General features: G+C 46.2%; 1 protein-coding gene across 1 annotated transcript; it reads right to left on the bottom strand.

Moving 5' to 3' along the window:
* Positions 1 to 11486: 11486 nt before the first annotated feature.
* Positions 11487 to 12779, bottom strand: ch25h (cholesterol 25-hydroxylase). Its single transcript, XM_006793368.3, has 2 exons — positions 12340 to 12779; positions 11487 to 12257 (listed from the first exon to the last, which is right to left on the bottom strand). The coding sequence occupies exons 1-2, from the start codon at positions 12766 to 12768 to the stop codon at positions 11925 to 11927; spliced, it is 762 nt and encodes a 253-aa protein (XP_006793431.3). The 5' UTR covers positions 12769 to 12779; the 3' UTR covers positions 11487 to 11924.
* Positions 12780 to 14527: the final 1748 nt, after the last annotated feature.

Below are 14527 nucleotides of genomic sequence, written 5' to 3'. Positions count from 1 at the left end.
ACTAAGGTCAAGAAGGACAAGCACAGAGATGAGTCCACTGTCAGAGGCCATAAGAAGATCATTTGTAACCTTCACTAAAGCTGTTTCTGTGCTGTGATGAACTCTGAAACCTGACTGAAACTCTTCAAATAAACCATTCCTCTGCAGATGATCTGTTAGCTGTTTGACAACTACTCTTTCAAGGATTTTTGATATGAAAGGAAGGTTGGAGATTGGCCTATAATTAGCTAAGACTGCTGGGTCTAGAGATGGCTTTTTGAGTAAAGGTTTAACTGCAGCCACCTTGAAGGCCTGTGGTACATAGCCGATTATTAGAGATAGGTTGATCATATATAAGATCGAAGAATTAATCAATGGCAGGACTTCTTTGAGCAGTTTTGTAGGAATGGGGTCTAAAAGACACGTTGATGGTTTGGAGGAAGTAATTATTGAAGTTATGCTAACATAGCTGTGTCGCTAGCGGTCACGTAGCACATCATTAGCTACCAGCTAGCCAAACTTCAGTAACCCTACAAACGTCACTGCTGTTTAGTTTTGTGTCTTCATTTATGTTGGAAGTGATAACAGAGCTGTACGTTTGAATTTGTTTCCAAAACCCCGCAGTCAGGACATGCTATATTGTATTTAGATAGAAGCTAGCGAGCTAACTTCCTGCTAACTTCTAACTCCGTTAAATGTCATAAATTCCGTTTTCATGGATGCCTGGATGTTAAACTCAATTGTTACACCTGGTAGAGCAGAACGCTGATCATTTTATTAAAGATGAAAGACTTTAGACAGTTTTTCAACTCTCAGTAATGCCACAGTGATCGTTTGATATATGGACCTGCAGCGGAGTTTAGGCCCAGACTAGTGACGTCAGACTTAACGACCGGTTTGATGCACCAAAATGCCTGTAGATTTTAGGGTACATGCTAGTACTGCTTACAATAATACTACATATTGACAATTACCACTATGAGAATGTTTTCACTAAGAGACATTTAGAATTGACAACAGCATCGCTCACGTGCACCTACATGCATCTAGGGATTATTTCCCTTTGCTGAGGCATGCACTGTGTAGCGATTTGGAACCCTAACAATGCAGGTGCGGTATTTGACCAGTAGGTGTCTCCAACTATTCACAAAGCACACCAATTTTTAGGAAATTCATTAAGTTACATCTGCCATACTATGTGTGGCTCTTCTTCAGTGTAGCAGACCCAGATTCTGTCCACACATATTTGCAGTCAATAAAGTTTTTTACATTTGAATTCGAAAAGGCAGTGAGCCGTGAGCAGTGGGGTGAATAACTCGACTGCAGGGTGAGCAGTTTACTTTTGTCAGCCTGCTACAATCAGCTGCTCCACCTCACCTCTCCTCATGTCTGCCTTCATGCAATGACTCTGCAGAAAATAGGTGCAGAGAATATAATGCTTACTCTGGACCCTTCGCCTGATGCATGTACACCAGCATGCATTTCTTACACAGGAAGGATTTGACAAATCAAACTAGTCTGCAGCTTCTGGAGTAACTGTGGAGGGACTGTTGCTCCTGCTGGATGGTCTGTAGCTTGTATCTGATACAGGTTGGCTAACAACGTCAAAGGACGATGGCTCGTAAGCACAAGAGCAGCTACTTTAATAGGCCATGAGTGCAGTGCAGCTGAGACAGCAGCAAATAGCTCCTTGCTGTGCAGTGAAAACTAGCATACCTAATAAACTGGAAGAGATTTGAAACCAAGGTGTAACTTGAGCTGTTTGGAAGAGCAGCGCCACCCTGTGGTTGCATGTGTTCCTTCAGGAAAGGAGAACGCCTTCATCCTGAACTCTGAATGAAACTCAACAAAATCACACAGAAAAACAAACAAATACAACATTTGTATGAATGTAATAATAAAAATAACATTAGTAGATAGGAATAGAAACTTTTTTATTGTTTTTTAATATAATGTGCTGTTCTGAAAGCAGACAGAAAGAAAACTTATTGCTGATACAGAAATAGTTTTCTATACCAGCTCACTGTAAAAAGTGCAGCCTTACCTAATCTCCACCCTGTTGTTACTCATTTTATATTAAGATTTAAACATCTAGTTGCATCAACTCTAACAGTCTGCGGTCTGACAACTAACCTCAGCTAAAGCTAACAATGTAGAATAGAATAGAATAGAAAAGAAAAGCTTTTTATTGTCTCTGTTACAAGAACAATGAAAGGCAGTTTGGCATCTCTCCATGTGTGTGAAGTACACAATAGTGTAAGTATTTACACAATAACAGACAAATTTACATTTACACAAGAAAGATATAAGTTATACATACACCTGCAAACATACACGCACATATTTTCACATACACGCTTACATCTGTATACAAAATAAATAACACAGCAATAGTACATTCATGTAGTTGTAAAAACTATGACAATATATCAAGTAATCCAAAGTATTCAGAATACATTACTCCCATTAAGTAACATAACGGAATACGTTACAAAATACATTTTGGGCCATGTAATCTGTAATCTGTAGTGAAACACAGTTTAAAAGTAACCTTCTTAACACAGCTCTGACCACAGCATAAAAACATCTGATCGGACTCAAAATGATCTCCAAAGCCTTGTGAGTTTACCTGGCAGGTGAGAATTGCAGTTTTCTGACTTGTCCTCTTAGCCCTGCCCCCTGGACAGCCAGTGCCCCCCTCTCTGTCACAGAGCCAAGCCTGCAGGTGTGAGCATAGAGCAGGAAATGAAATCCAGGCTGAGGAAGTGAATCTGTGGACAGATCACCTGATATTGCTGTACCTGTCCACTGTCTTCGCCGCTCTTCATCACGTTCCGTCGCTAATGTTCTCCAGCATCACACAGCTTTAATGCCCCTGAGGTACCGTGAACACGTTTAGTTTCCACTGTCATGGCTCGCTCTCTAACAGCTGACTGGTAAATTGATAAATATTACCATTAATGCCTCACTGCACCGCCTGCACTCAGCCAGCAGAGGCAGCCAGAGGAGTGTCATTGTGCAGTGGAGGTGGGCGGGGCATTTAGATGTGGAAATACGAAAGAACAGTAACTCATTTCCTGCCTTATCTGAAATGAGTTACTCAGTTATTAATTGAGTCATGTGATGGTCATGTGACCGGTGATCAAACATCCTGAAGGAATTTCCCGCAAATCTGCTCTAGTTTCACAACACAGGAAGTTACATAATCACACACACACACACACACACACACACACACACACAAACGAGACATTCCCTACAGAGCTGCAATCTTGGAAAACCTTGAGTGTTTGGAGATGGCGCCTTCATCAGATGCCCAACAATAGAAACTGAATAGAAAACAGCTGGAACAGCTGGCTGTGAGAGTGCTGTGACACAACTTCAGATTTTAAATGTGAGCTCAGTTTACTGAACAACTTATACATCATCCTCATCACCACCATCATCATCATCATCCTCATCACCACCATCATCATCATCATCCTCATCACCACCATCATCATCCTCATCACCACCATCATCATCATCCTCATCACCACCATCATCATCATCATCCTCATCACCACCATCATCATCCTCATCACCACCATCATCATCATCCTCATCATCTTTATCTTCACATCATCATCCTCATCACCACCACCATCATCAACCTTATCATCTTATCATCATCATCATCATCTTTATCTTCATCATCATCCTCATCATCTTTATCTTCACATCATCCTCATCATCATCACCACCATCATCTTCATCCTCATCACCACCATCATCATCATCCTCATCATCTTTATCTTCACATCATCATCCTCATCACCACCACCATCATCAACCTTATCATCTTCATCATCATCATCATCATCTTTATCTTCATCATCATCCTCATCATCCTCATCACCACCATCATCATCATCCTTATCATCATCATCATCATCTTTATCTTCATCATCATCGTCATCATCCTCATCCTCATCACCACCATCATCATCATCCTCATCATCTTTATCTTCACATCATCATCCTCATCATCACCACCATCATCTTCATCCTCATCATCTTTATCTTCACATCATCATCCTCATCACCACCACCATCATCAACCTTATCATCTTCATCATCATCATCATCATCTTTATCTTCATCATCATCCTCATCATCCTCATCCTCATCACCACCATCATCATCATCCTTATCATCATCATCATCATCATCTTTATCTTCATCATCATCGTCATCATCCTCATCCTCATCACCACCATCATCATCATCCTCATCATCTTTATCTTCACATCATCCTCATCATCATCACCACCATCATCTTCATCCTCATCACCACCATCATCATCATCCTCATCATCTTTATCTTCACATCATCATCCTCATCACCACCACCATCATCAACCTTATCATCTTCATCATCATCCTCATCATCTTTATCTTCACATCATCCTCATCATTCTCATCCTCATCACCACCATCATCATCATCCTCATCCTCATCACCACCATCATCATCATCCTTATCATCTTCATCATCATCATCATCATCTTTATCTTCATCATCATCGTCATCATCCTCATCCTCATCACCACCATCATCATCATCCTTATCATCATCATCATCATCATCATCTTTATCTTCACATCATCCTCATCACTACCATCATCATCATCTTCATCCTCATCACTACCACCACCACCATCATCATCCTCATCATCACCACCATCATCATCCTCATCATTCTTATCCTCATCACACCACCACCACCATCATCATCATCTTCATCCTCATCACCACCATCATCATCCTCATCATCACCACCATCATCATCCTCATCATTCTCATCCTCATCACACCACCACCACCATCATCTTCATCCTCATTATCACCATCATCATCCTCATCACCACCACCACCATCATCATCATCTTCATCCTCATCACTACCACCATCATCATCATCTTCATCCTCATCACTACCACCACCATCATCATCATCTTCATCCTCATCACTACCACCACCATCATCATCATCTTCATCCTCATCACCACCATCATCATCCTCATCATCACCACCATCATCATCCTCATCATTCTCATCCTCATCACACCACCACCACCATCATCTTCATCCTCATTATCACCATCATCATCCTCATCACCACCACCACCATCATCATCATCTTCATCCTCATCACTACCACCACCATCATCATCATCTTCATCCTCATCACTACCACCACCATCATCATCATCTTCATCCTCATCACTACCACCACCACCATCATCATCCTCATCCTCATCACCACCATCATCATCATCTTCATCCTCATCACTACCACCACCATCATCATCATCTTCATCCTCATCACTACCACCACCATCATCATCATCTTCATCCTCATCACCACCATCATCATCCTCATCATCACCACCATCATCATCCTCATCATTCTCATCCTCATCACACCACCACCATCATCATCTTCATCCTCATTATCACCATCATCATCCTCATCACCACCACCACCATCATCATCATCTTCATCCTCATCACTACCACCACCACCATCATCATCCTCATCCTCATCACCACCATCATCATCATCTTCACATCATCCTCATCAACCTCATCCTCATGATCCTCCTCCTCATCATCATCATTGTCATCACATCATAACAGAGGAAGTCAGGATGAAGATCGATGATGAAGATGGGCTGGGCTGGATTTAGCCTCATGTGTCGGCAAAGAAGCTTGTTTTGGAGTTCCCACACAGGAAGTGGACGAGCTGCTGCAGGAGCTGTTGGAGGAAGGACATGTTATGGTTATGATGATTATCTGAGCTTCCTGAGGAACTCCCACGCTTGCTGCGTGAAACACTGAAGCTAGTTCCTTCTAGTCCCGGCGCTGGGATAAGGCTGGGCGTGGACGAAACGCCTCACATTGTACTGTGTTTTGAAAGAAAGATGACCTCATGGCCTGGCACGCTGTCGTAACGGACAAGTGGACTTTCCATGGGTGGTTTCCAAGAAGTCGCTCAGTTCTGGTCAGAGAAGAAAATTGGTGTTTCTCCTGTGGATTTCCACAGGAAGTAAGAGGCAGCACTGAATCTGAGACACCAGCGTCACTCTGAGCATACTCACAAACAGGAAGCTGGACTGAAGGCTTTAACCTGCTGGGCTGTCAGGGTTTACCTGGCCGAGGAAAGCAGCTGCAGCCAGCTGTGGCTGTTTGAATAAAAGCATCATCTCTCAGAGCCGTGGTTTCCCGTCCTGTGGGTGAACAGCGTGCAGGTGTGACCTGAGTCCTCTGACAGCTGGCTGCAGTTTAATGTGGCGTCATCACCTGTCACTGTGTGCGTGCAGGTAAATGCACACACCTTTTTTTTTTTTTTTTTTTTTTTTTTTTTTTGCCTGTCCCATTTGGTTCTTTAGTCGTCAGAATTGTTGTCTGAAGACCAACAAGGAGACCCAATGGATTTATTTTGCCAAATGGATCATCATGGCATTGCCGTATTGGTCCATTTGATCGACCTTTGTTTTTATTATTTATTTTATTTTATTTTCAGTTGTTACAGACGGGACAGACATGAGTGAGGGATAGGAAAGGGAGAAAGAAAGAGGAAGGAAAAGAAAAACAGAAGGGGAGAGGGACAGTGAGAAAGGGGGGAAAAAAAAAAAAAATATCTCCGGGATCACCTGTTGAGAGAAAAAGAATAGAAAACAAGCAAAAAAACCAAAACAAAACAAAGCAACATACTATACACAACACCATCGCATTAATCTAGCTAAGTGTAAACAGCAGTAAATACTAAATATTGAATGTTGTTGTGCAGCACGCAGGACAGACAGCGCACAATGTGCTTTGAAGTAGCAGCCAAGAAAGGTGTGATTTAAGTCTACAAACAGTGAACACCTGTGTGCACACCTGTGTGGATCGGCGCGCTTGTATTCAAATGGTTTCCCCATGTAATGGTCTGCAAGAGGATGTAGAGAGCCATAGCTCCGTCCCTCAGGGCATGAAGCAGGCATGGAGGAGATCCAGGCCCCAGACATCCAGAGGCCCCAGAGTGCAAGAGCCCAAGGAGGACCACCGGAGGGGCATCCGTGCCACCTTCATGGGAAGGGCTGAGGATACCCAGGCGAGGGGTCACCCAGTAGCCACCGGGCAGAAACCAGAGGGGGCTGCACCGGCGTGCTCGTCGGCTCCGCCGGCAGCCAGCTGTGCCAGAGTGAACCGAGCCGCAGGCACAGAGGCCGGAGGCCCGAGGGCCCTCCGCGCCCCGGAAGAGGCCTGACTGAGCAGCAGGCGCCAGGCCCCGCCAAGTAGCCACCAGGAGTGAGCTGGCACATGACCTGAGCGCCCAGCCCCGGACACCAAGAACCAACAATGCACCGACCCCTGAGGGCATCAGTCACCGGCAGGGAGTGTGGTGAGGGGAGATAGGCCTCCACACTTGGAGGGCCTGGGAGTTCCCAGAGAGGTGGAGTCTAAGACCCGACCTGACATATAGACACAGACAAACAGGCACACACAGACACAGACATGCATTCCCACCCTCATGCACACATATACAAACACTCAGCACTCACCCAACGTAGAATGCACACACCTGTCAGTCAGAGACTCCAACAGAGTTTAAGCGCTCACAGTTGTTACGACGGAGAAGTGAGCACCTCTGCTGGATGGTAGAGGAACTGCAGGCTCGGAGCTTCTTGTTTGTGGAGCTCGACGGTCGTGTCACTGAGCCACAGTGTGAGCCGTCAGTACAAACCATTTAAAGGTCATGTTATAGGCGAGGCCTTCATGGCGGGACTCCAGCACTCTGGACGGAGCAGCTCAGCCGTAATCGCCTGAAAGAATGAGCAGCGAGATCCCAGAGCTCTGGGATGGAACAAAGGTGGAACTGTGTGGATCCGTGCTTTGTGGTTCCACAGGGGAGGTTTTAAGGAGGCGCACTCTGAACTGTCAATGGCTTCATTGTGCGTGTCACTACCCGATCCGTACCGGAAACCCGATCGGTACCACGCATGTGCAAAAGGCCACTACTTCCGCTCGAAGCGTTTTACGATAGTTACAGGTCAGAGTATCAGTTAAGATGTTAAGAATAATAAGCATCTCTGAAAGTGTTTCCAATAATGAAACATTTAATATAATGTAGACAAAAATGAAAAAAAAAAGATAGTTACGGATCAGGACTCCCCGATCCGTACCGCGCATGTGCAGGTGTTTTCTTCTTCTTCTGTTTCGTTTAATGGCAGTTTACTCCCCAGTGTACGAGGATACTGCCCCCTGCTGACCGAGTGAATGAACCCTATTGTAAACTGAATTAGCGTCATTACAAACGTGTGTTAAATTTGATTTAGTGATAGTCGAGTGTGTTTATGCTTGTCTGTGTGGAGAGGATTGACTGGAATAGTGATGATGATGTCCGCTATCACTGTCAGTTGTCAGTAAACACTTAATCTGGCTGCTGAATCTTCACGTGACATATTACAAAGTCTGTATTATTAACTCTGTGATTAGGCGCCATTCTTCTTATTTTACAGCGCTGTTGTTCGGGGAACGCTCTCTGTTTGTATACGGATTATCCATTGTTTAAATGTCCCGGTAGTCGAAAAGGAGGCAGAGCTGTTGAGAAATGCTAGGAGCTAACTGGGCGCTAACTGTGTCACTCAAATACATTAACTGTCGCAATGTTGGCAAAGAGAGGAAATGACGTAAGATTTGTGCATGCGTAGAACCGATCGGGTTGCCGGTACGGATCGGGTAGTGACAGTGCGTCCTTTTGCCAGCATGTGAACTGGTTCCTGCTCCGGGGCTGGTCCCAGAACCCTCAACGATTCTTCAGATATTTCACACTGAAGCTGAAAATGATCACAGGAACTGCCATCTGTCCGGACTGGAGCAATCGCCCAGCAGATTTTCTTCCCAAGTGCATCATTGCGGCTTTGCCATACTGGTCCACCTGATTGTCATAGTTTGTTTGATCTTTATTTATTTTTTACATTTTTATTTTCAATCTATTTAAAATCAGAAAAGGCAGGACAGTGGATGAGGGGCCGGGAAAGAGAAAGACGAGGACAAAGGACGATGGGAAGAAGCTAAAAAAACACTAAAAACCTGCTCGATCACCTACTGGGAAAAAAAGCTAAAAATACCTGGCATCTTCTAACAAACCCCGCCCCCTCTGAGCAGCCCGGGGGTGAGCAGTGGAACAATTCAAGATTCAACCATTCAGCTGTCGTCAGAGAGTTTCCACATGGGTGACGAATGGCGTACGTGCTCTGCAGAGAAGCACAAAGAGGCCTGCCGAGACACGACTGCAGACTTACGCAACCTTCACACACACACGCTCTCGGTCAGGTAACCTGGTGCTTGGCACTCTGCAGACGCCTTCATCGCTCTCATCATTGTCCTCTGACCAGCTGATTGGTCCGTCACCGTGTGCAGAGGGCGACCTTTGACATTTCAGGAGTCAGGCAGGTCGAAGCAGGTCACAGAGGAGCACGCTCGGTTCAGTGTGCGATTACTCATGCTGCAGCACATTCCTGCGCTTACCTGTCTCTTCCTTTATTGGTGAATCATATCAGGGAAACAAGGGCCTGATATGATTGAAACAAATCCTCTTTAAATGTTTAGAGATCAGGTCTGAGTGACAGCTCTGTGCACGCGCCTCATTCAGGCTCAGGGAGGGGCGGGGCCATCTGCTGCGACCGGTCGGGGTGAGAGAAGGAAGACGGGATAAAGACATGCTTTACCAGGTGTAACAATTAAGTTTAACATCCAGGCATCCATGAAAACAGAATTTATGACATTTAACGGAGTTAGAAATTAGCAGGAAGTTAGCTCGCTAGCTTCTATCTAAATACAATATAGCATGTCCTGACTGCGGGGTTTGGGAAACAAAACGTACAGCTCTGTTATCACTTCCAACATAAATGAAGACAAAACTAAACAGCAGTGACGTTTGTAGGGTTACTGAAGTTTGGCTAGCTGGTATATAACGATGTGCTACGTGATTGCTAGCGACACAGCTATGTTAGCATAAACACAGTGACGCTGGAGGATGAACGCTAACTTCTTTCCACTCAAAGTTAACGTGATGGTTCCTGATGGTTTAGAGACAAATGTAATCGCATGGCAGGATGCTGTAAAAGGACCAAACTTCAGTCAGGAGAACAACTGAGATAATCCATCCACAATACGAGGTTAGTCATTAATATACTGCTGCAGGGCTGGAGTTACATCGTAAGGGTTTAAACACTGAGCTTTAAAATGAACAGTGGTAATAAAAGCCAAGGGAGGCCGGCAGTGATCACTGACTGTTTTTAGGGGCTTTTTAGATCAAACAGAACAAGATACAAAGAATTTAAACATGTTAAAAACACAAACTCCATGTTAAACGCAGACTACTTTGGGCCCGGAAGCAGGATTCATCACGTCGTCACTTAAAGACCGAATAACGGGTATGATTTAATGCAGAGAGGTCTGTTAACACATAGTGAGTGAGAAAGGAGACTGAAAAAGAAACTCAATGCATCATGGGAATCCCCGGCAGCCTACGTCTATTGCAGCATAACTAAGGGAGGATTCAGGGTCACCTGGTCCAGCCCTAACTATATGCTTTAGCAAAAAGGAAAGTTTTAAGCCTAATCTTAAAAGTAGAGATAGTGCCTGTCTCCTGAATCCAAACTGGAAGCTGGTTCCACAGAAGAGGGGCCTGAAAACTGAAGGCTCTGCCTCCCATTCTACTTTTAAATACTCTTGGACAGGAGTCTCAAACTCCAGTCCTCGAGGGCAACACACCTGAATACAATTAGTAGGTCATCAGAAAGACTAGAACTTGACTGCATGCTGAGGTGGCGACCCCTACCCTACTCATTCACTCATGAGCTGCTGCAGCATGAATCAAGCGGCTCATATGAACTACTAATTGCATTCAGGTGTGTTGCAGCAGAGACACATGGAAAAGTTTCAGGACTGGAGTTTGAGAGCGAAGTGCTCTAATGGGTGGTATGGTACTGTAAGGTCATTAAGATGAGATGGGGCCTGAAAACTGAAGGCTCTGCCTCCATTTTTACTTTAACAACATGACGACGTCTCTGCAGACGACGTGCTGAATAATTGTGATTATTAACAATAAACTTTATTCCTGCTGAATGTTCACACATGTTTGAATCGTGACGTTCAGAGATCGTCTCCACCAACGATCTGTCTCCTGCTGAAGCTCACACAGACACAGACACACACAGAGACACAAACACACACAAAGACACAGACACGCACACACAGACACACACACACACACACAGACAGACACACACACACACAGAGACACACACACACACAGACAGACACACACACACACAGAGACACACACACACACAGACGCACAGGTGTGTGTGTGTGTCTCTGTGTGTGTGTGTGTCTGTCTGTGTGTGTGTGTGTCTGTGTGTCTGTGTGTGTGTTTTGGACACAAACAGGAAACAGACTTGTGTGTTTCTCTTCATAAACTTTATTTTAGCTTCATTTTGTCTTCCGTGCTCAAACTTTCACTTCCAGTTCAGAATCAAACTTTCCAGTTTCGCTCTGACGCCGCGCTTCTCCTTCAGCGGCGGCGCTTCTCCTTCAGCGGCGGCGCGACTCCTCGTCTTCCTCGCCAGCTTCTCTCTTTCTCTGTCCCTCGTTTCACTTTCGTCTGTCCCGCTCGCAGCCAGCTGCCTCATCGGCACATCTGTCCGGTATCAGTTAACGCGCTCACGCTGTCGACGGCTCACGGCGCTCTCGTGGCTCCGACTGCTCGTCTCTACGTCAGAGAGGAGCAGCGAGTCGAGGAGAGCGCGCTGTGATTGGTGGGCTCAGAAGTGGCATAATAAATAAAAACAGGAAGAAATAAATAAATAGAAAACGTCTCTACGTCAGCTCCTCGCCATCACGGCGGCTCAGTCCTGCGTCTGCAGCGTCCCGGCCAGGCGGTCCCAGTGGGTGAAGTACGGCGCAAAGTTGCACTTGGACTTGAGGTGGTGAAGGTCGTGGTGGCGCGCCCCGCCGTACAGCCCCAGCGGCACCAGGCGGTGCGTGGCCCACGGCAGGTCGTAGCCGCAGTGATCCTCCACCGACAGCCAGATGTTGACCACGAAGAAGGCGAGCTCGGTGAGCGGGTGGCAGCCCAGCAGGAGGGGGTTGGCGGCGGCGAACAGGCCCAGGCTGAGGGTCTCCCAGGTGCCCGAGTACTCGGCGGTGAGGGCGGAGGTGGAGGTGTAGGTGTGGTGCACCTGCAGGAGGAGAGAGAGCGTGAGGCGGAGGAAGAACAAAGGCGCGACATCGTCACCGCCGCCATCGTCCTCGGGGACTCACCTTGTGGAAGGTGCGGTAGAGCCAGGGCACTCGGTGGTGCAGCAGGTGCCAGGCGAAGCTCTGGAAGTCAAAGAGCAGCAGGCACACGAGCACCTGAGCCAGCAGGCGCGGAAGGGGCGGGGCCTCCTCGGGCAGGTGCACCGGCCTCAGGTACCAGTGCAGCACGGTGAGCGGGAAGATGAAGACCAGGTGGTTGTAGAGCGTCAGAGCCAGGCAGCGCCGCACCGACGACCAGCTGACGGAGCTCTGAGGCTGCAGCTTGTACCTGAGCGCCCACGCCCACCTGGTGGACAGCGCGTCCAGCAGCAGGAAGGGCAGGCAGAAGGACAGGTAGACGCAGAGCGAGAAGAGCACGGGGAAGAAGGGCGAGCGCAGGAGGGGGGCGTGTCCCAGCACGAAGCTCCACAGAGGCTGCAGCAGCATCGCCATCCTTCAGTTTGTCTCACAGTCGGAGCTCTGCTCGCCTTCATCATCACTGCTCCATTTAATCAGGCAGCAGGCCCCGCCCACACAGCGTCAGCGGCAAGAACCCGCCCTGCCGTCCTTATTGGGATGTTTCCTACTGCTGGAAGGAAAATGGAAAACTCTCCCTGCCACACTCCCACACACACATTCCACAGCAGGCTTCACTCTACACTAAGGATCGTCCTGTGAGAGCTGCTCACGCTCCCATTGTTGGCAGGTTAAGCACGTGTGCGATGTTTACACGGGAGGAAGCGACCTGCAGTGTTAGCTTACGCTGCCACACCTGAGCCGTGCAGACACACACCTGAGGCTCTAAGTGAATCTGTGCTTCAGCTTTGTGGTGCGTGAGAGTCTGCACCTCTACTGAAGTACAGAATGTGTGTGTGTGTGTGTGTGTGTGTGTGTGTGTGTGTGTGTGTGTGTGTGTGCGTGTGTGTGCGTGTGTGTGTGTGTGTGTGTGTGTGTGTGTGTGTGTGCGTGTGTGTGTGTGTGTGTGTGTGTGTGTGTGCGTGTGTGTGTGTGTGTGTGTGTGTGTGTGTGTGTCAGCATTATGAGGCATGAATGTGTGAGCTTACAGTGGTTCAGACTCACTGAGGATGATGACGACAGGCTTTTCCTCTGATGATGAAGGCTCACATTGCTCGCCGTCTCTTCTGGTCACGTGTCAGTCGAGCGTCGCATCACAAATGTGCCGTAAAGCTTATAAAAGTTCATCTTTTGTATTTTTACAGATGTTTCATGATAAATAACATAAACAAGTATTTACATATTTAAAATAAGAACATGTCCAAACACCGATGCACGCTCTGTTCACCTGGACGCTGCGTCTTCAGCGGACGAGGAGGCGGAGTCAGTACTGGATTCATGATCACACATATTATTATGTAACATTATTAAGCTAAAAATCGTATATATTTAATCTTCACTATGAAAACATGAGGAAGTTCTTGGCTTTACCTTTTTCAAAATAAAAGTTAATGATCGATGATCATATTGGAATAAATGATTTGATTTAAGATAATAACACTGCAAACGTTTAATATTACAAATATGTAGCTTTGTTTAATGATGTCATCATAGTGCTGACCTACAGTGGGATTTGCTGTATTTTTCCTTTAAATCCGATTTATTCAGATATAATTATTAAACCTACAGAGAGATATTCACGCTCTGAACGATAGATGAGATTGACCAGAGCAGCTCTTCGACATTTGTCTTAACATCGAATCCTCTAAAAATAAACCACAACATCAAAACATTTGCGATGACAAAAGTTTAAGTTGTGTTTCTAACAGCTGCTTGTTAAAATTCACGTTCTCTGTGAAATGAAACAGAAAAATGAAGTTTCAGCTACAAACTCACAGCTTCCCAAATAAAGTCGGGATGAATTTGGTGATCACAGAGAATCACAGAGTTGGTTCCCGGAGTTCCCCTGGGGAATCCGTGTGGGTGGGCGTGATGGCTAAAGTAAAGCGCTGTGTGCACGTGTGGGAGGATGACGCAGCTGTGGTTCTACTGAAGTAAAGTTCACATCAGGGACAAACGACTGATGTGAGTCTGTGAAGTCTGCAGAGTTCCTGCTGTTTATGTTGATCCTGGCTGAAGGAGCAGCTCCACAGAATACACACTAAATTCCCAGAAACCACGCACACGCACACACACACACACACACACACACACACACACACACACACACACACACATATATCTGTGTGTCAGTAAG

The sequence above is a fragment of the Neolamprologus brichardi genome, chromosome 8 (genome assembly GCF_056152115.1).
Source record: "Neolamprologus brichardi isolate AB-2024 chromosome 8, ASM5615211v1, whole genome shotgun sequence".
Lineage (NCBI taxonomy): Eukaryota > Metazoa > Chordata > Actinopteri > Cichliformes > Cichlidae > Neolamprologus > Neolamprologus brichardi.
The sequence above is the reverse complement of the archived record's forward strand: the minus strand, read 5'-3'. Positions and strand labels throughout refer to the sequence as shown.